Source organism: Theropithecus gelada, chromosome 11, assembly GCF_003255815.1.
Source record: "Theropithecus gelada isolate Dixy chromosome 11, Tgel_1.0, whole genome shotgun sequence".
NCBI classification, from domain to species: domain Eukaryota; kingdom Metazoa; phylum Chordata; class Mammalia; order Primates; family Cercopithecidae; genus Theropithecus; species Theropithecus gelada.
In genome coordinates this window covers 52,666,490-52,689,164 of record NC_037679.1, presented here as the reverse complement: position 1 = coordinate 52,689,164, position 22,675 = coordinate 52,666,490, and the positions used below count along the sequence as shown (strand labels likewise).

Genomic DNA, 22,675 nt, shown 5'->3' with positions numbered 1-22,675 from the left:
TATTACTGTTTTCTGACTTGGCAAAGATGCTGCTTCACCATAAACATAAAAAGACTGAATGTCTTCCTAGTGTGTGGGAAAATGGTTTGTTCATTTACGTATTTGTTTCACAAAATAGATAACATTAAATATAACTCTCTGAAGTGAGGCATAGATTTTGTGAAAGCACAGTGAATGTTCATTTACCAACAGTGAAGAGCAAAATCGGATGTTTTGGGTAAATAACATTTTGATTTTATTAAAATTATATATGTAATCCATTTTCTGTGGGTTAGGTAATAAGTTTATCTTTGCAACTGCTAAATTGAAGTTTTATTTTTTAATCCAAAGTATTTAGGCCCTTTCACTGTATGACTTCAAGAGGTTCCATTTATGCAGACTGTCATACGAATGGTCCTCTCCCGAAAGCTGTGCGCTATGGTTAGCCCTGCCAGAGGATGCTTACTGGGAGGGAGACAGCCCTCCAATATCTGCATGCTTTCATGCTTCCTAATTTATCTCAGAGTTAGTATGTAGAGTGTGAGAGACTATTTTAATTTTTCTTTCCTGATGGTTTGGATTTTATACAAAATTGTGTTACTGGCACAATTGGATTGAGAATGCAAATCTGAGCGAAATGTAACTTGTTTTTTGTTTGCTTCACTGAAAAGTTCATCTGCTCTGCTTCCATCTGTTCTTGTCTTGCCTTACCTATTACGGAGTCCTCAGGCGTTAAATTTTGTTGTGATTGCTGCATTTGAAACCGGAAGTAACCTGAAGAAAAAGGGTCGAGTAAGTAAATAGTCACTAGCTTGTAGGCCAGGAAAAGTACCTGTTTATGCCATATGGTTTTTAAAGAATATTGATTTGTCTGTAAATCAACCAGCCTTGAGGAAAGCAGGCTACAGTAACACAGGAGTGAAAAGTGTGGACATATTAAACTGTTTTTAAGGGCTTTTGTCTTTATCAGAACAAAAAATATAAACATTCTAGAATGTTAATTGGATTTTGGTTATTAGGAGAATGGTTAATTTTATTTAGGTTAATTTTGTGTATTTCTTTAATGAGCAAGTGAAAAAAACAACTAGGGAAAAAAGCAGGTGCCCTTGGCAACAAATTTTCTCTTTATTTAGATATTGAATGTTGGCATAAATACCAGTATTACAGTTCATAATATCCTTCTCCTTCAGCAGGGAAGACTAGAACAGTAATTATAGGCCTAAAGAATATTATTACAAAAGGGGACCTTCCAGTAGAAAGAAGCATATAGCAATAAGATTTAACTCATTCTAATAATAATAAAGTGTTCAGTCAATTTTAGTGCTAGAGAGAACCTTTTAAATGTTCAAGGGGCGTTTTAGAAGGCTGGAGAGGTAAATGATTTGTCCGTGGTCACGTATCACATTGGTACAATTAAAATTGGAACTAAATTCAGATGTGCTAACTCTTGAGTGCCCCCACCCGCCCGGCCCGCCCTTCCCTGCCCTGCCCTGCCCTGCCCTGCACTAGGTACACCAGGCTCTGCTTAGTTGAATTAACTGTAGTGTGAAATTAGCTCCTCCTTTACAAGCTCTTAAATAGAAGTTCTTTGATAAAGAGATTAGTTGACTTGTATGCTCTCCTCTTTTGACTTCATTTAATCCCAAAGAGATATTGAGCTTCTTAACTTCTTTACCAGCCCCCCAACTCCCTCCTGCCCTGGTCTGTTAACTCTTACCTTTTCTTCACTTCCTTTCCTATTGAGTTTAGACTTTATTTTTAGCAACCAACAGAAGCCAGCTTGGCTAGTTTAAGCAGAAATGATACTAAGAATTATTAGGTACCTCACACATTCTTCAGGAGGGCCAAAGAAAAGAGGGAGCCAGGAACTAACTTCAGAATCACATCACGGTGATTTCACTGCTCACACTGTGTGCAACACATTCTACAGTGTGTGCGGTGTGATTGTTGATGTCAAGCACAGAATGCTACCACTAGAACTCTGTTGCTATCTTAGTGGTAACCACTGCAGTTCTCTCCAGAATGGGTTATTTCTTTGCTTGTGATGCGCAGGGAGTGCTGCATGCATACTACCAACCTCATTTTGCCCTAAATGCTTCCAGGCAGTCCTTTCGTGTGACCACAGGTTAAGTTTTTCTTTTTCTACAAGTTTCTTTAAATTTTTACAATTTTCTTAATCTCCCAGCTCCAACATTATACTAAGGAGTGGGAGCTAAAGGAACATATGAATGAGTGGGGGAATTTTTTAATAGTTAACATAGACAGATGACTAAAACTACACATAAGGGCCTGAAATGAATTACCAACTTGAAAAACCAAGTAAAATTTTATGAAAGAAGAAAACCCACAATCTACATCATTTTTTACATAAAATGGATTAAAGAAAAAAACAAGTTCATTAGTTTTTGCTAATCTTATGATTTTAGTGTTCACCACATAAAACAAGCTTTTAAAAATTTTCCCTAATTTTAATTCAGGATGAATACAGAAGAACATTTCCTACCTCACCTGCTAAGTTATATACCCACTCCCAGAACCTAAAATATGCAATGGGTTTGTTAATAGTGCCTTGAGGACCATGGCACACAGCAATCCCAGTGAACTGTGTTACTAAGCTAGGTCCTTTCTTTTCATTCAGCATTCTGAGACATCTCTGTCAAATCATTCCTGAGATACAGAGTTCATTAAGATAGACAGCTACATTATTTAAATCACTGAAGTCTTATTTTTATTTTTTGAGCTGGTGCTAAAAAAGAAAGTTCAGGCAATGAAGTGTTATGTCATTCATCAAATCAGGAACCATAGAAAATGGAGAAGCTTAACTGCCATGAGTCTACTAATTATAGTGCTGAATATTCAAAGAACATTTTTACCACCAAGAACTTCATGAATGTCTTATGAAGGAATAGTTGACACCGTCTTTAGCTGTGATGCCAATATTTGGAAATCTTTTAAAAAACAGAGGGAAAAAAAGATGGAGACAAAGTTTTTAATCTTTCCAGAAAACTTAAAAAATGACTTTAGAAATAAACAAGAACATAATAGCCCTGTAATCTGGCTCTGCTCTTCATGTATTAATAGTATCCTAACTCACACCTCCAGTACCTTCTCTTAAGACCTTGACTACTCAAACAATGAAATAAACTGCTGGATGCCAAGAAATTTTGCTCTTCCTTCCAGTTAGTTAGTACCACAGTGCCATGAACAAAATAAGCAGTGAATAAACATTTGTAAGTAAATTCATATTTCAGAATCACAAAACATTTTAGAGCATGTTGATTTCATGCAGTATCAAAGATGGGCAAAATGGTTTACTATCTAATAGATAATTCCAGGTCAAAATAGTATATACCAATTTTTCAATCAAAGCAGTTTTTTTCTGTTTATCTTAATAAGACTATACTTTTCTGGTTACCAGTTCAAAAAGGAAAAAAAATTAATGACATTATGGCTTAAATTTGCCTTTTTCATGAAGCACCACTTCACAATTATGAAGGATTGAAAATACCCTTTTAACTCCTGTGCTGTTTACTATCCCTGCCAAACATTTGACATTTACTGCTTATGTAGTAAGCTGGGCCTGATGGCTCACGCCTGTAATCCCAGCACTTTGGGAGGCCGAGGCGGGCGGATCACGAGGTCAGGAGATCGAGACTATCCTGGCTAACATGGTGAAACACTGTCTCTACTAAAAATATAAAAAATTAGCTGGACGAGGTGGTGGGTGCCTGTAGTCCCAGCTACTCGGGAGGCTGAGACAGGAGAACGGTATGAACCTGGGAGGTGGAGCTTGCAGTGAGCTGAGATCGGGCCACTGCCCTCCAGTCTCCAGCGAGACTCTGTCCCCCCCACCAAAAAAAAAAAAAAAAAGATTAAGAAACAGACTCTGAAGCCAGACTGAATGGAGCCCAACAGCTTGGATTTGAATCTTGGCTCTATTGTTCACTAGCTTTGGTTGATTACTCTTTGTTCCTCATTTGTAAAATGAGTATGAGGATTAAATGAGCTAATACATCTATAGCACTTAAGTCAGTATTTGGCAGAGTTTGTTTTTAATTGTTACCCGAGATTTTCTTTTATTGATTCTTTGCGTGGCTGGGAGCAGTGCTTGATAACTGCATGTGGTCCTTGCTTTTATGGGGCTTACAGACTGGTGGAGAGGAAAATATCCACAGACTGCAATACAACCTAATGTGTTTAGTGGGCAAAAGAATTGGGGAGGGAGGTGACAGACAAGAAATAAAGGAATTCAGCTTAAAAGTTTTTCTTCTTGCTGTGATAGTTTGTTAGTAGGATTATTCTGGTTTTTGTTCATTGTCATTGTCAGTGATTGGAATAATCTTAAATGCAGTTCCTGAGATGGAATTTATTGACTGATGAACACAGCAAATATAGTATTCCTCATGAGCTCTGTGTGGTACCTAAGCATTGCATGTTTGTTCACTGAACAAGCATTTATTTAGAATTTACCACCATTTACTAGCTGGGGTTCCCCTCTTCAAATAGTTTAGGGTCTGAGAAGTAAACCAGCAGTTACTGGGCGTAGTTACAGTAAGTGGAGAGGTAGTAATGAACAGGAAACTGGAAGTACAAGGGAGAAACTTTCAGACTAATTCAGACCTGAGATACATTCTGATGTATCTCAGATTATATATACTTTGCCTTCCAGAAGTCCCTCCAGCTCCCAAGTCTCCATTCGTTTTCACTGAACTTCACAGAAGTATTGATCTGGTCTTGGGTTGAGGAAAATTTAGGATGTAGAGATTTCTAGCCCAAGTCATCTGGCCCCATGTATTCATTATTACTTCAAGTGGAATAGAGAGTACTTACCTATTTGTTACCTATCAACTCATAAATAAAGCTTTTCCCAAAAAAGGAATACTCTGGTCTAAAGTACTCTGAGATTTAGTGTTTGGTGCCCAGAGTCTTAGAAATAGCTTCTTCCATTTTTCCTTCTCTGAATCTGTCACTTAAGAAATTGTGAGATTTAAGTATGTGGGAGTAGAGGAGAAAAGAAAGAACAAGGGAGGGGCATGTCTTGAGAACCATTATTCTCCATTTGACTTTAGGATAGGCATTTTCAGGAAGTTCTCATGGACCCAGTTAGCTTATCTGGGGGAGTCTAAGTGGTTAGGAGCAAGATAGGCACAAGAGGTGAAAGCAGAAAGGGAATAAAAATTGTCTTAGCTCTGCTTGGTTTGCTTTTATTAAGTTTTCTTAAGCCATTTTCATTTTATTTACTGTTGGAATCTATAGGTCTTTTCCAAGGACATGTTTAGGTGGGTGCTAACCTTGCTTTGGTTTTACCAAAGTAAGGAGTGATCATATAATGTAAGTTTAAAAAACTTAGCAAACTTAGGTACAATAACTTTTAAGAGCATCAGTTTTTTCATTTGCAAAGGAAAGGTGGCAAAATAAGTAGATGATGTCTTATGTCCACTAGGGGGTGGTGTGTACTGTAATAATTAAAATAGTTCCTCAGTGAACTCTTTACTTCATCATGCAGTTAGCTTGTTTGAATTAATTTTTGTTCATTTAATGTTTTTTTTTGGCACAAATTGTTTTTTTCAAACACAAATCTTGTGACTGTAGCAAACAGTAACTCTTGTTACATGTATTCCTGTTATTAGTGATGTCAAATGTTCTGACATTACTTTTTATATAGAAGTTTTTGAGGGGAAAAGAGCGATGCTTTACAGTTTCTGTACAAAATTTTACCCATTATGTGAAATAAGTTAAATTCTTAATGACCAGGCAGTAACATTATAACATGATTGTCTTGTGTTTCACTGTCCAGACTAATATGGGAGCTACTAATCACTGCATGTGGCTGTTGAGTGGTTGAAATATGACTAGTTTAAATTAACATGTGGTACAGGTATAAATTGCACAGTGGGCATTGAAGGCTATGAAAAAAGATAAAATACATCATTAATTTCATACTGATTTCATGTTGAAATAATATTTTGAATACATTTTTAGATAAAATATATTAAAGTTAATTTTACCTGTTTTTACTTTTTTATGTGGCTACTAGAAAATTTTAAAATACTTATGTGGCTTGCATTATATTTCCGTTGGACAGCAGTGCTGTAGAAAAAAGGCCTCATCAACCATTTTTATCTTAGCGTATCTCTAGGTGGCCTTATGATTTGTAAGGAAGTAGTATAGTGGGGAGCTTGAGCAAAACTTTGGTTCTATTTCTAATCCCAGCTAGAAAATAGGCAGTCAGTTTTACTATAATGAGACGTTATATGTTCCTAATAATGTTATATGTTATCCAAAGTCATGTAAAATTCACAGGACTTACAGGTAAAATGAAGCAAGGGGTATGCACTTGAAAATGTCCATTGATGATAATTAACTTTTTTTTTTTTTTTTTTTTTAAGAGACAGGGTCTCACTATCACCCACGCTGGGGTACAGTGGTGTGATCACAGCTAACTGTAACCTCAAACTCCTGGGCTCAGGCAATCCTCCCACCTCAACCTCCCAAGTATGCTAGGACTACAGGTGTATGCCAACATGCCCAGCTAAGTTTTTTAGTTTTTTTTGGTTTGGAGAGATGGGGTCTTGCTGTGTTGCCCAGGCTGGTGGTAACATTTTTTAAATGCTCACTTATGGGTCCAAGTGCAGTGGCTCACGCCTGTCATCCCATTGCTTTGGGAGGCCAAGGCGGGAAGATTGCTTGAGGCCAGGACTTCGAGATCAGCCCGGGCAACATAGAGAAACCCATCTCTACGGAAAAAAGTGATAAATAAAAATGCCCACTTGCATATGGAGGGTGAACTTGCAGATTTTCATAAGTAATTTACAGTTGTGTACATAATGAAGAATTGACTTGCTTTATTAGTGATCCCAAAAAAGGAGCCCTGTTTGTTTTATTTTATAAATTTTTCGTAATTTGTTTTTTCTTTATTATATATTTTTTTCTATAACACACAACTTTGCCCAGAACCGTATTTGTTAATATTTTAGAGTCACTGAAAGATGTAGTGACAGGTTGGAGTTTACAGAGTAGGTATCATTGAGGCATCACCCAGTTTTTTTTTTTTTTTTTGAGGCGGAGTCTTCACTCTGTCCCCCAGGCTGGAGTGCAGTGGCACCATCTCGGCTCACTGCAAGCTCCGCCTCCCGGGTTCACGCCATTCTCCTGCCTCAGCCTCCCGAGTAGCTGGGACTACAGGCGCCCGCCACCGCGCCCGGCTAATTTTTTTTGTATTTTAGTAGAGACGGGGTTTCACCGTGTTAGCCAGGATGGTCTCGATCTCCTGACCTCGTGATCCGCCCGCCTCGGCCTCCCAAAGTGCAGGGATTACAGGCGTGAGCCACCGCGCCCGGCCTATCACCCAGTTTTTTAACACTTATTTTTCAGTAATGAAATTGGCAGTTACTGAGTTATCACACAGCTCTTGTTTGAGATGAGCTAAAAGATATACAGTTGATACTACTGGTCATACATTGCAATTTTGTGTTTCAGAGAATATTCTAAAAAACCTAATCATTGTAGACAGGATGCAGTGGGATATAGATAGTTACTATCTGTACCAACTTTTCTCACAGACAAATTAGCACTCTTTCTAAGAATACTGTTTATTATCCAAAAATTTTACTGCATATAATGTAATCATTGCCTTAGAGAAGAAATCTAAGACCTGATACTGCTTCGTACTGAGCACAAATTATTTTTCAACTTAAAAATAAGAGTCCTGGTTAATAGAGATTGGTTGACAGAATGTCAATTGTTATAATTTACTAACTACAGTATAGTTTACTGTAGTTTTGAGTCTAGGGTTTGCTCTTCAGGTCCCAGTAGATCTATTGATAATTAGATATTTGATTCCTTTTAAAAATATTTGTAGGCCGGGCGTGGTGGCTCACGCCTGTAATCCCAGCACTTTGGGAGGCCGAGGCGGGCGGATCACGAGGTCAGGAGATCGAGACCATCTTGGCTAACATGGTGAAACCCCATCTCTACTAAAAATGCAAGAAAAATTAGCCGGGCATGGTGGCAGGCGCCTATAGTCCCAGCTACTCGGGAGGCTGAGGCAGGATAATGGCGTGAACCCAGGAGGCAGAGCTTGCAGTGAGCTGAGATGCGCCACTGCACTCCAGCCTGGGCGACAGAGCGAGATTCCATCTCAAAAAAAAAAAAAATTTTTTTTGTAGCATTAACTATTGTATGCATTCTATAAGATGAGACACCTTCCTTTAGACTTAATTTTGTTGCCATTTAAATCCATACCCTACTCCTTTACCAACTTCCTTGTCTTATTTTAGTAACTAATTTCCTGAACATAGTCTATAGTACTTTCTGTTATGCGTGGCCCTAAACTCACTTCTATTTGGGTTTCACTCTTTGGACTGCTTTTAAACATAATAGAATCACAAAATGCATTTAAGGGTTTTTCTGTTTTTCTGTAAACAACTATGGCCTTCCTATGTGATCTCATTTGTCAACTCTTTTTTTTTTAATCTTTGTAGAGATGGGGTCTCACTAATGCTTGCCCAGGCTGGTCTGGAACTCCTAGCCTCAAGTCATTCCCCTGCCTGCCTCAGCCACCCAAAGTGCAGGGATTACAGGCATGAACCACGGCGTCCCACCTGCAGTGTAAATTACTTATGCCAAAAGATAGATAAGGCCGGGCGTGGTGGCTCATGCTTGTAATCCCAGCACTTTGGGAGGCCGAGGCGGGCAGATGACTTTAAGTCAGGAGTTCGATACCTGCCTGGCCAACATGGTGAAACCCCGTCTCTGCTAAAAATACAAAAATTAGCCAGATCTGCTCGCTTGAATCCAGGAGGCGGAGGTTGCAGTGACCCGAGATCGTGCCACTGCACTGCAGCCTGGGCAACAGAGCGAGACTTGTCTCAAAAAAAAAAAAAAGATAAGTGAAACAGCAGGAATTTTAGCCCTTTACTTCTTCACTTAAAGAAATCATACTGTACTCTGTCTTTCCACCAAAGAATATTGTAAAACCAGAAGGTATTTTAGTCAGTCATGTGTTGAGTAGTGGCCGGAAAGATTTTATTTCCTAGCCAGTTTTTGCCTTTTTAGGAAAAAAATTGACATCAGTTTCTGTGGTTGAGACTTTTTCAGATGCTGCCATTTGAGACTTGTTTCATTTAGTTTGGATTTTATTCCTTTTTTCCCCTCCCACGATTTATGCTGTGAGTTTGTTAGGGAAAACAACACAGTTTAGTGAAATAATTAGGCGTGTTTTTGTGTCAGTCCATTAGAACTTGAGAGCAGCATAAGAACTATTTCAAAATGTTTTCTACATGCAAAAGCTTATTTTAGAATGTGTTCCGATTAAATCTAGGCTTGATCAGGTCACATGATGTGCTTAATATGTACATTCTTGACAAAGAATATCTGATTTTGAGGGTGAACTGAAGATGAGAAAGTAAATGCCATATCTATCTCTGCCACTGTGCACTGAGAGTGATTTTGAAGCTATTTTGGGATATGCTTTTGGAGGCCCTTCTGTAGCTTTTTATAGTAGATACAGAGCTGCTACTACTTTGTGTAACTGGTGAGTAGTGGATTGGGACTCTTGGGCCCTGGCTTTCTTTTTTTTCTAGTCAGCCAATTTATGGCTTTCTAAAGACATAAAGATCTGGGGTAAAATTAAAGGATGGAGGTGAGGAGAGGCCAGAATTCAAGGAATTTTACCATCCAGTTATTTTCTCATTCTTCTACTCCTGCTGTTCATCCCTAATATCTTAACTTTTTCCTAAAAAATGAAGACCAGCCTCTTTTGTTCTGGTCACAGTGTTAAAGGACTTCCCAAGGTCAGAGGCTTCATTATTGCCTCTTGAGCTTTTTAATGCTCTAAAAATGTTTTAGTTTGAACCTAAAGAATATGTCAGTTTCTCACTTGCTCTTATATTACCGTGATCAAAACAAAAAACTAGTCTTAAAATACCAGAGACATTACCTAAAATGGCCATGGGTTTAATTAACACATTTTGGGGAAGCATTTGATTTGTATTTACATCTTATGACGATTTCAGTGTATTACTGTGCTGAGAGAGAAGTTGTTTGTTGTTGTTATTGTTGTTTTTAACATATGCCCTGTAGCTTGTGGAATGAAACAGTTTAAGATGTATTATTTTTCTTAGGTGAAGGCAGTGTAAATAAAATATTCTCATTTATTGTTTTTCATACCTAAAAGCTTATTTAAGTATGATTATTTTTCTGGTTAAAAATAAATATAAGTAGAAATTAGACTATTTTTCCCCATACTTGAGTGGCTCCTTTTGTTTTCCTTCCATAATGTGCACATCCTGCCTTGAAAATAACCCTGCTTTAATGATGTTAACGATGAAATTCTGATAGTTTATTTTCCTCTCTTTATAACATCAAAGAGATTCAGAATTCAGTAAATATTAATTGAATTATCTATTGTACCAGGCAGTGATCTAAATGCTGAGCATATAGCAGTCCATAAAACAGACTCAAATCCGTCCTCTCATGGAGCTTAAATTCTGAACAAAATAAGTAGAAATGAGATTTGTTAGTAGTGCTGTGGAGATAAATCTGGGGAGTGGGGATAGGGAGTGTACAGGATAGGGTGGAATGGGGTTTGCAATTTCAGTTATGAGGGCTTCACTGAGAAAACATGAAGATCTTAGGAGCTGAGGGAACCAGCCATATGGATATTTTGGGGAAGAAGAGCAAGTGCAAAGCCCTTGAGGTGAGAGGATGCCTGGCAGGTTAAAGAACTACAAGGAAGCTAATTTTTGTCTGGAACAGAGAAGGTAGGGGATGGAGGGAGAATAACTGAAGATGAGTCAGAGAGGTGGGTGGAGTGAGGGCATCATACAGAGCCTCTTTTGGGGGCCCATTACAAGGACTATGACTTTTTTTTTTTTTTTTTTTTGAGACGGAGTTTCGGTCTTGTTGCCCACGCTAGAGTGCAATGACTTGATCTGTGCTCACCGCAACCTCCGCCTCTCCAATTCAAGCGATTATCCTGCCTCAGCCTCCCGAGTAGCTGGGATTATGGGCATGCGCCACCACGCCTAGCTAATTTTGTATTTTCGTATTTTTATTAGAGATGAGATTTCTCCATGTTGATCAGACTGGTCTCGAACTCCTGACCTGAGGCGATCCACCCGCCTCAGTCTCCCAAATTGCTGGGATTACAGGTGTGAGCCACCGCACCGGCTCAGGACTATGACTTAAAGGGTCTGTGGGTAACAGACCTGCGAGGGAGGTAGTGAGGTCAGAAGCAGGAAGAATAGGTTAGGAGGGTGTTGTAGTGTGCCAGGTGAGAGCTGATGGTTGCTTGGATCAGAGGTGTAGCAGTGGAAGGGTGAGAAACAGTCCAATCATGAGTAGAATTTGAGGTATTTAAAAAAAAAAAAATTTTGCCAATCAGGCTAGATGTGTGTGGCATATGAAGGAAAAGGTGGATCATTTGGAAAGATGAGTTTGCCAATAACTGACATGGGGAAGTCTTTATGGGAGGAGCAAAGGTTGTGGGTAGGGAGATCATGTTAAGTTTGGGATGCTTATTAGACATTCAAGAGCATATATCGAGCAGGGAGTTACAGAGGCAAGAGGCACGATCAGGGGAGAGGTCTGGGCTGGATATGAATTAGGGGAGGCTTCAGCTTAAAGAGTCTATTTAGTGTTTAAATTCATTGCATTACATGAGATCACTGTGGAAATGTATAAACAGAGAGGAAGCCCTAGGACAGAGCCCCAGTGCACTTCAGTGTTGCCACGGTGGGAGATAGGAAGAAACCAACAAGAAAACTAAAGGAAGCTGCTGCCAGACAAGGAGGAAGACAGCCATGAGAATGTGGTGATAGGAAATTAGATAAAGCTTTGCAAAGAGGAGGGAGACCAGCTGGATAAGATGTTGCATTTAGGTCAAGTAAGATAAAGATTAAGCACTGGACATTTGATTTAACCTTGTGGAAATCATTGGTGACGTTAACAAACAAGTTAGTGATAACTACAGCTTGATTGAAGGGTGTGTTCAAGACAGAAGAGGAGGAGAGAAATTGGAGATGAGCAATTACAGATCTCTTCAAAGAGGAGCAAAGCAAGGGGCAGTAGCAGTAGCTGTTTGGGCGAGTGGGGGTAAGTTTAGTTTTCTCCTTTTGTGGGAACATAACAGCAAGTTTGTGTAGTTTGGGGAAAGATCCAGTAAAGAAGGGAGAACTGATGATTCAGGAGAGGAAAGAGATGCTATTCAGTGTCCTTGAATAGTTGAGAAGGAGATGTAAAAAGTAAAGTAGGGCCGGGCACGGTGGCTCATACCTGTAATCCCAGCACTTTGGGAGGCCGAGACAGGCGGATCACGAGGTCAGGAGATCGAGACCATCCTGGCTAACATGGTGAAACCCCGTCTCTACTAAAAATACAAAAAATTAGCTGAGCGCGGTGGCGGGCGCCTGTAGTCCCAGCTGCTCAGGAGGCGGAGGCAGGAGAATGGCGTGAACCCAGGAGGCGGAGCTTGCAGTGAGCCGAGATCGCCCAACTGCACTCCAGCCTGGGCCAAAGAGCGAGACTCCGTCTCAAAAAAAAAAAAAAAGTAAAGTAGAGGTTCCTCTTCAAAGACTTTCCTCCCCATCTAATTAGGAATAAATAGTAACTTCTCTTAGAAGCAAAATTTATTCAAAGACCTGTGCTAACATTCTTAAATATCTGCTAACCATAATAAAGAAATCAATATACTTTATGTTCTTGCTCCCACAATTTAGCCTAAATATTTGCCCTGGCATGCTTATACTGCTGCAAGCAAGCAGTAGGTCATAGCCTGTTCCTCTTCCTTATTTAAAAGTGTTTTTACCTTTCTCAGCATTCCACAAGTGGCTTCCTCCTTCCTGTGTTCCCCTCTACCTTTACTTCTTTTAAAAGTTCTAAGTTGCTAGCCAATCAGGATAAATATAGAATGTGAGGTCCCATTCGAGCCGATGGAAACCGGACACAGCAGTAGGGTGGACGCGTCAGGTTATAAATGACCCTGTCTCCTTTGTTCAGTGTACTCTCGTGGCAAAATTCCTGGCGAGTGTACCCTTTCTGCAGGAAGTAAAAATGGCCTTACTAAGTAAATTTATGTTCAAGTGCTATTTCTTTACAGCACCGAGGAACAAACATTTCAAACAGATAAGTAAGATCTAGTGCTCAAGAAGACCGATTGGCCCTAGCTAAGAGTACGTGGCATTTCATCTCTACAGGAGAAAAGCCAGAGCGTATAGGTGCAGATGCAGGGAAATGTCCAAATGCTACAGTGGAAACTGATGGAAGTATCTAACTTGTCATGAAATAGGAAGCAGAACATCAGCCACAAGTGAGGATGGGGATGGAGATGCTGGAGGTTTGAAGAGAGAAGAGAAAGAATAATACAGTTATTTAGGAGAGAGGGAGAATGATGAAAGAGAGAACTAATGATATGTTTGTTGGGAGTATTAAAGGTTCCTCTGAAGTTAATTGTCAATTTTAGACTAATCAGCATTGTTAAATATATTTCTTTAGCCCTGTTCAGGTACCTGGGCCTCTTATCTCCTTTCTTTAGTCCATTACATTTTTCAGAGGGGAAGTTTTCAGTGGTTTAAAAACTAATTTTTGGCCGGGTGTGTTGGCCTATACCTGTAATCCTAGCACTTTGGGAAGCCAAGGCGGGCAGATCACTTGAGGCCAAGAGGCCAGCAGGGCGATACCGTCTCTACTAAAAATACAAAAATTAGCTGGGCGTGGTGGTGCACACCTGTAATCCCAGCTATTCCGGAGGCTGAGTTGGGAGGATCACCTGGGTCCAGGGAGGTCGAGGCTGCAGTGAGCCAAGATCTTGCCACTGCACTCCAGCCTGAGTGACAGAGTGAGACCCTGTCTCAAAAACAAACAACAAAACACCACCAAAAAATCCCAATTTTACTTTTTAAATTTAAATAGCTTGGTTTTGGTTGAGTTTAGAGCAAGTTGCCTTACCTATGTAATCCTAATGCTACTTTATTTTACTTGAGTAAAATATCAGTTTTATTAACCTAATTTTATTATCAATGTATTTGTAGACATTTGTAGCCAAAATGTATGACAACATCATTGGTGTTTGCTTGCAGTTGCATTCAGCTGGTTGTAATTATTTAAATGGTATTTTTTTGAATTTTGCATTTTATAAGCAAAATCAATCCTGTTGGAAGATTGGAGATGTTCTATTATGCCTATTTCCAAGAGATGAACTTTCTAATTTTACTTTTGGTGTCTAGTAAAATGACATTTGTTTCACAAATGTGTTTGTTTTTCTGTTGTAGGAAACCCAGCGTTTGCTGGCAGAACCAGTTCCTGGCATCAAAGCAGAACCAGATGAGAGCAACGCCCGTTATTTTCATGTGGTCATTGCTGGCCCTCAAGATTCCCCCTTTGAGGGAGGGACTTTTAAACTTGAACTATTCCTTCCTGAAGAATACCCAATGGCAGCCCCTAAAGTACGTTTCATGACCAAAATTTATCATCCTAATGTAGACAAGTTGGGAAGAATATGTTTAGATATTTTGAAAGGTAAGTGTTATCTTTATCAGCATATGCTATTATTAAGCTTTCTCCTTTTTCTCTTAAGCATCCCATGTTTAGAATGTAAATATACAAAGACCAGAGAGGTCTGCGGGAGGGAAGTGAAGCAGTTCTGGGCCTGTTTTTTCATGCTTCATCATACTGGGCCTGTTGCCTTCATAGATAAGTGGTCCCCAGCACTGCAGATCCGCACAGTTCTGCTATCGATCCAGGCCTTGTTAAGTGCTCCCAATCCAGATGATCCATTAGCAAATGATGTAGCGGAGCAGTGGAAGACCAACGAAGCCCAAGCCATAGAAACAGGTATCTAATATTCATTCTCCTTCGCACCACTTCCACTCTTACAAACAAATTTGTATTGCCACTTAAACTTTTCTAAAGTTTCTTTTGGCAAGGAAAAGAAACAGAAAAAAAAAATATTGTAATGAGTGAGATCCTGCTTATAGTATGTAAATACCTCTTATAACAAAATGGCCTGCTATGGGAACCCCCCAAATTTAAAGACAACCTGTAATTGGGAGATCTTGGAGTCTCTTGTAACTACACCTGGTTTAACAAATACTGAGTGTGTACCATTTATCTAATTATATGTAAAGAACACCGGAAAACTTTTGAACTGTTTTTGTAACCTATTTGATTATTCAGCTGTTTATGGCTAGAGAATTTGGAGTCAAGAAGCTTCAGCTACAGATTTTAAGAAAATTAGTGGGGAGAATTGTGTATCCAGAAATGGACAACTTGGTTCATCCTCTTGAATTTTCTAGAACTTATGAATTTTATTGTAGTGTTTTGGTAATTGGACGTATACAAAATCTTTCAGCCCTGATCCGATTTATAGAAAAAGGCATGAATTTAAGAGATTACAGCATGACATTTCCATAATTAACTTAATAGTGTTTGTTTGCCATTTATAGTTTGGAAAGTAACATATTGAACTAAGTAAAATAATAATCGTGCGTTTGTTTCTGTCTACAGCTAGAGCATGGACTAGGCTATATGCCATGAATAATATTTAAATTGATCCGATCATCAAGTGTGCATCACTTCTCCTGTTCTGCCAAGACTTCCTCCTTTTTGTTTGCATTTAATGGACACAGTCTTAGAAACATTACAGAATAAAAAAGCCCAGACATCTTCAGTCCTTTGGTGATTAAATGCACATTAGCAAATCTATGTCTTGTCCTGATTCACTGTCATAAAGCATGAACAGAGGCTAGAAGTATCATCTGGATTGTTGTGAAACGTTTAAAAGCAGTGGCCCCTCCCTGCTTTTATTCATTTCCCCCATCCTGGTTTAAGTATAAAGCACTGTGATTGAAGGTAGTTGTCAGGTTAGCTGCAGGGGTGTGGGTGTTTTTCTTTATTTTATTTTATTTTTTTTAAGGGGGGAGGTAGTTTTATTTTTAATTTTATGGGCTCCTTTCCCCCTTTTTTGGTGATCTAATTGCATTGGTTAAAAGCAGCTAACCAGGTCTTTAGAATATGCTCTCTAGCCAAGTCTAACTTTATTTAGACGCTGTAGATGGACAAGCTTGATTGTTTGAACCAAAATGGGAACATTAAACAAACATCACAGCCCTCACTAATAACATTGCTGTCAAGTGTAGATTCCCCCCTTCAAAAAAAGCTTGTGACCATTTTGTATGGCTTGTCTGGAAACTTCTGTAAATCTTATGTTTTAGTAAAATATTTTTTGTTATTCTACTTTGCCTTTGTACAGTTTATTTTACTGTGTTTATTTCATTTTCCCAATGTGACAATCGTATTTTAAAATTAAAACTATGGAACATTCTGTCTTGGTCTTCACCATCTGGCAAATTGAATGGCAAGAGGTGGATTTCACCAGTTTCTTTTCACTGATGCAGATTTGTGTTAAGATAGTACTGAATGGAGTATTTATAAACTGGCCCTGAGCATGCATAAAGCATCAGTATCTGACCTTTTTTTAACCTCCTAGGAATTTGAAATAAATGTGTTTGTGTTGTCTGATTAGACGATCATTGGTGTCTTGCCACAATGTTTAAAAATTACTGTACAGGAAAGTCACAGCAAAGATAGCAGTTGTGACTGACATGTAGGACTTTAACAGTTGTGCCACATTTTTGCCTAAAATTTGGGTCATGACCTTTTTCTTGGTTCTTGTCTGAAAATTTCATCTGTAACCTTTCATGTATTATTAAGAAACACTGATCTGATAATCATTTGGGATTTGCTGAGGCATTTGTGAGTCTTCCTTATAAACCTGATGAGCAGATCTCAGCATCCAGCTTGTGTGTCATCAGAAAGGTTTATTCCTTTGAGAGTAGCAAGTCCTCAATTAATGATTCTTGCTTTCATCCCTCTAGTATTTGCTATGGGAGCTCCTTTTATTCTTTAATTTGGAATTCAGTAATTTTTCTTCTTTATTGACAGAATTCCTCCCCTCACAAAACTGTTCTTTCCCACTTCTCTCCATATCTAATTCCTGATTCTTGTAATTTTTAAGTCATAAATGTAGCCAGTCATAAATACATAAATGTTAACCTTGGGTTGGAACCTTGTCTCTTGCAGTTTAAGGTAATGGATATTGTAGCCCATCTGAATTTTCTTCACTCTTTTTCTCGTAATTCTGGAGTTTCTTCAGATTGTGGTGTATTTTATTGTGTTCCTATGTAAGATGAAGAATTAACTATTAAAATTACATTTTCAACATACAAAAGCTTTTGATGACTGGTAACTGGTATCCTTCCAAATAAATGCATTGCTTGGTAACAAATGTTAGCTTAATGCAGACTAAAATTGTTAACAACCCTAATATTGTAAAATTTGAAATAATAACAGCAGTCGTCATAACAGTCCTTGGGTTGTTTAAAGGGTGCATTTGACTATAGCTAAGGAAACTGAATCTCACTTTAAAAATGAACCACACAAAACTTCAAGAAACGAAATAGAGATCAACATTTACTGCCTGTAGTATCGCTCATGGTTATAGCTAGTATCACGTAGTGATTTACAAACCATGAAATTCCAGAGTTAAATCTGTTGCACTACAAAAATATGGCTAAATGATGTCTGCTAAATTTGTGAGTTACAGAAGTACAGAAATAAGTCATTTTCATTTCAAATGCCGTGAATTTCTAATTTCATGGTATCACATTTTTTTCCTTTGCAGTTTTGGTAAGAATCCCCATTGCTTTGATAAGACTGTCTTTCTCAACCAGTGGGATGAAACAACTGCCAGTGTGATCACTGAGCCTTCTTAGGACTTAAGGGGCTCTGGGAGAGGCCAAGGCAGCAGTTGAAAACTGCAGCTTCACCTGGCCTTTGGGCCTGTTTTCCCTGGCCCACACAGTATGGCTGGTTAAAACATTCTGAATTTGATGCCAACATTTTTAAAAATTGGGAGATTTACATGAAAATGCATGCAGGATTCTGGTAACTTTTGAATGAGCTGAAGATCTGGCAACAGTAGACCTGACCCACCTTCGTGCATGGGACTTAACTGAGAGGATCTGAGTAGCAAACACCGTAAGAGCATGTCATGTCTTCTTACCAGCTACTCTCCAGTTGGCTAGAGTCTCCTCCAAGCACACCTGCTAGTCCTTCCTCCTTGTAAGCCTTTGACTTTGTAATCCCTGGGCTAAAGGAAACATTATTCAACAAAAGTGTTTCATGTTTGCCCACTAGTTGTTGGGGATCATTAGGTGGTGAGTTAATGGCATGGAGCTTTCCTTTGGGACCTTTTACTCTAATGGGGAAGGGGGACAGACAAATAGTTGTAACTCTATCATGGAAAAGGGAAGTGACTTGGACAGACTTTTGGATTCAGGCCAGATGAACATCTCCAGGCAGAGGGAACAGCAGCATCTGCAGAGTTCTGGGAGAGAAGAAAAGAATCTGAACATTAATAAGCGGCTTCCTGAAAATCGACTGCCCAGGCCAGGCACAGTGGCTCACGCCTGTGATCCCCAGCACTTTAGGAGGCCGAGGCAGGAGGATCACTTGAGTCCAGGAGTTTGTGACCAGTCTGGGTAACATAGTGGGACCCAGTCTCTTTAAAATTGCCTGTTAAGAGGCTTTTCTAAAATCTTGAGGTGTTGATAGGAGCTTTATGTTTTTTGACTTTTTTGATTTGTTGTAGTCTACTTTGCTGTGATTTGCTTGTGCTCTAGTTACCCTTAGTCCTCTCAAAGGCTGTCTAGCAAGATATTAGGTCTAAAGTCAAGTCATCTCTTGGTATTTGTCTGGAACTGGTTCTAGGACTTCCCTTGGATATCCAAATCCACAGATGCTCAAGTCTCTGGAATAAAATGATGCAGTATTTGCATACAATCTACGCAAATCTTCCCGCATACTTTAATATTTAGGTTACTTGTAATACCTATTATAATGTAAGTGCTATGTAAATAGTTACACTATTGTTTAAGGAATAATGACAAAAATATACATGTTGACTACAGACACAATGTTTTTTGGAATATTTTCTATCTGGTGGTTTGAATCCACAGAAGTGGACCCATGGATATGGAGGGCCGACTGTATATAGAACCTTACTCTACACCAAGAATGTACTTGTAAAACAATTTCAAAGAAGCACTTACAAATAAGATTAAATACAAACCAATAGATAAAAGTGACAGGTGCTATGGTGGTTTTGTGGAAAATGGGGAAGGAAATCTATCCTACAAGACATTATAAACGCAGTGACCTAAGTGGAACTAAATGGGATCATGGAAATGATAGGAATAGGCTTTATTTTTCTGTTAAATGCTTCAGGAACCTTTTTTTGGCTGCTCTAGCCACTTTTTTTTTTTTTTTTGGGACAGTCTCGCTCTAGTTCAGGCTGGAGTGCAGTGGCACAATCTCAGCTCACTGCAGCCTCTGCCTCCTGCATTCAAGCGATTCTCCTGCCTCAGCCTCTGGAGTAGCTGGGGCTACAGACACCTGCCACCACGTCCGGCTAATTTTTTGTATTTTTAGTAGAGATGGGGTTTCACCATGTTGGGCCAGGATGGTCTCCATCTCCTGACATCATGATCTGCCCGCCTTGGCCTCGCAAAGTGCTGGGATTGCAGGCATGAGCCACCGTGCCCGGCCCCGCCACATCTTTTTTTGTTAGTTGCAGTAGCAATACAACCTTATCTAGAAAAGCTGGCCAAAAAAAGAAAATACCATAATAGGGTACCTAAATTATTGCTTTATATAAGAAAAATGTAATATTCGAATAAGTACTTTTGGGCTGGGATGGTATTTCATTTAGCTACTTGGTATGACATCCATCTTAGGGAATTATATGAAGGTTTATATTTTAACATAAAAAGCAAAACATGCTGAATGTAATAATTTGAGTGAAGTGTAAATAATAAAAATCTGTAATCTACCACCTGGACTGGTAATATGTTGTTTGTTTTCTTAACTATACATTCACCACTGCACTAGTCTCCATTTTATCATGGAAATTAGGTCTATTCCAAGAGTTGGCTTTATGGTACTAACTGGGTAACTTGCCATTAGCTGCCATGCTGGGAGCTGGACTAAAATTTTTCCTGTTAAGTGTGGAACTGAATATTAAGAGTTTGGGTCTCCCCAGCCCTCTCCCATTTTCATCTTTGTCACCCTTGAGCTGATCTCATTTCATGTATCTTGTATGGCCCTGTTGGGTGGCACTCCTAAGTGTATGAACGTAGACTTGATACCAAGCTGTGCCTCTACTACTGAATTGATCACATGATTTTTTTCATTTTCTTGTGGATTGTAGAAACATATAATTACTGCCTGAATGTTTAGATTTTAAGTTCCTTGTAGCAGAGCATTTTATAGTGATCATTAAGGAACTTTTTCTTTCTGCCAATCACCTTATCTATGGGGACAGAATGTTTTAGAAATTAGAAAAGATTTAACCCCATGTTACCAACTAGAATAGCATATTTCCTTTTTTTTTAAGACTCCTGATCCATCTCACCATATGACTGCTTTTGAAATAGTTCCATGATCTATTAGTAAATATCGATAGTGCTTAAGTTTTATTATAACCTAGTAAGTTTACAAAGTCTTCTGGCTTAAAGTCAGGAGTACTTATCAGATCTGGCAAAAGCAGCTTAGATGTGATAGGTTGGTTGCACTAGATTGAACTTGGCCCTGTTTCCCTTAGGTTTTAGCAGGATGCATTAGGACTGAGCAACCAAGTAGGGCCAAGTTCTTGCAATTCATGTTGTTTTCTTCTAAAACAGTAAATATTTTGGCCTTTGTGGGCCACAGGTCTGTCTCAACTACTGAATTCTGCCATTGTAGTGAGAAAGCACCCATAGACGATTTGTAAACAAATAGGCATAGTGTGTGGTTTTTTTTTAAACCACCTAAAACATTAAAAAAAAATTTTAACTTGAAGGCCATACAAACAGGCAGTGGGGTGGGGTTTGGCCTGTAGGTTGTAGTTCTCTGCCCTGCTCTTCTGGCACCGATTACTCACTGCTCATGTCTATTTCCCAAAACATGTTTTAAACCATACAGGCCTTTAAAAACAAAATCTAAAATCTGTACAACCTCATTTTAAGTGACTAAGTTTTTTCAGTGTATGCAAATGCGTGCATAAAACATAGTTCTGTCCTAGTGTTCTGCCTTTTTCAATCACTGTTGAAAGGATTCTCCTTGTGGCAGCACATAGCTCTTTGGTAACCACGAAGTATCCATTAAATAGATTGCCATGACTTAATCCCATTTGAATATTAAATTGGTACCAGTTTCATAAGTCCTACAACACACGTATCTGACCATAGTTTGGTTGTGCAACTTGTGCATTTGTTGACTAGATTCCCAGAAGTGGAACTGTTGGGTGAAAGGGTATGTATGCAGCTGTGATAAATACTAAGTAGCTCTCCGACAGGGTGTATCAGTTTCCACAATCAGATCCTTACCCAAATGTCATTTCTAATGACTATAATATTCCACTATATGGAAATTAACCGTTACAATCCCTTTGCTGCTGAGCATTTTATTTTCATGGCTTTCCACTCCAGTGCCTTGTCTTGATATGTAAGTCTTTGTCCACATTCCTGTAGATAAGTTGAATTCCTAGTATATTTACTTGGTCAATAGGCATGTTTCTTAAAGTTGATAAATAATGATGGCCAAATGAAAGTATTTTACTAACTTAAGGAATGAATTTGAGTAAAAGCCGAGAAAAGCAGAAAAATTTACTTTCATTGTCTGATACTGATTAGCATCAGGAGAGTGGCAGTCTACATATTGGGAGATGTTTGTCAAATGTTACAAAAATGCATTAATAATAATATCAGGTATCATAATTTGTTGAAATCATATCAAGGTGGAAGAATTAAAGAATAGTTCCCTGGCTAAAAGACATTTTGAGTGTTAAGGTCTTTGCTATAATGTCTTGCTAAAATAGGCCTTAATGGCCCTCTCATCTTACTGCTTGAATTTAGCCACTGGCACCAGTCAGGAAGGTATTAAAGTAGCACCAGAGACAGATTACTTTTCATCCTGACTTTTGTCCTATAGCTCCATAAAATGTTACACATTTTGTGGAAGAAATCACATCTACAAATAAAACTGTATTGCTTTTGAAGATGATACAAGCCTACATATAAAAAGCTGTAAAACCTTGAAAAATACTAAAGGATGTAAAAACACCAAGATAAAGCCGGGCATGGTGGCTCATGCCCATGATCCCAGCACTTTGGGAGGCTGAGGCAGGCAGATCACAAGGTCAGGAATTTGAGACCATCCTGGCCAACAAGGTGAAACCCCGTCTCTACTAAAAATACAAAAAAATTAGCCCAGCGTGGTGGCAGGCACCTGTAATCCCAGCTACTAGGGAGGATGAGGCAGGAGAATCGCTTGAACCCGGGAGGTGGAGGTTGCAGTGAGCCGAGACTGTGCCACTGCACTCCAGCCTGGGCGACAGTGCGAAACTGTCTCAAAAAAACAAAACAAAAACCACACCAAGGTAAATCACTTAGCTCTACCCCACTAGAATATAAACTCTTTGAGATCAGAAACTTTTTTGCTCTTATCACAAATACTAGGCATAAAGATGCTTGTTATCGAACAGCAAATGCTTTAAAAGACCTGTAGGCCAGATGAGGTGGCTCATGTCAATTATCCTAGCACTTTTGAGAAGGCTGAGGCTGGAGGACTGCTTAAGCCTAGGAGTTTGAGACCAGCCTGG

At 39.0% G+C, this 22,675-nt stretch overlaps 1 protein-coding gene across 3 annotated transcripts in view; it reads left to right on the top strand.

Moving 5' to 3' along the window:
* The window catches only part of UBE2N (ubiquitin conjugating enzyme E2 N), a 33,331-nt gene extending 16,072 nt beyond the window's left edge, over positions 1 to 17,259 (top strand). The window contains exons 2-5 of one of the 3 annotated variants that reach the window (XM_025401795.1): positions 10,580 to 10,678; positions 14,250 to 14,496; positions 14,671 to 14,811; positions 15,484 to 17,259. In XM_025401795.1, coding sequence (XP_025257580.1) covers positions 10,604 to 10,678; positions 14,250 to 14,496; positions 14,671 to 14,811; positions 15,484 to 15,524 — 504 coding nt within the window. In that variant the 5' untranslated portion in view covers positions 10,580 to 10,603 and the 3' untranslated portion in view covers positions 15,525 to 17,259. Of the gene's footprint in view, positions 1 to 10,579; positions 10,679 to 14,249; positions 14,812 to 15,483 lie in introns of all 3 variants that reach the window. The other 2 variants (XM_025401796.1, XM_025401794.1) reach the window with 2 other exon arrangements.
* Positions 17,260 to 22,675: the final 5,416 nt, after the last annotated feature.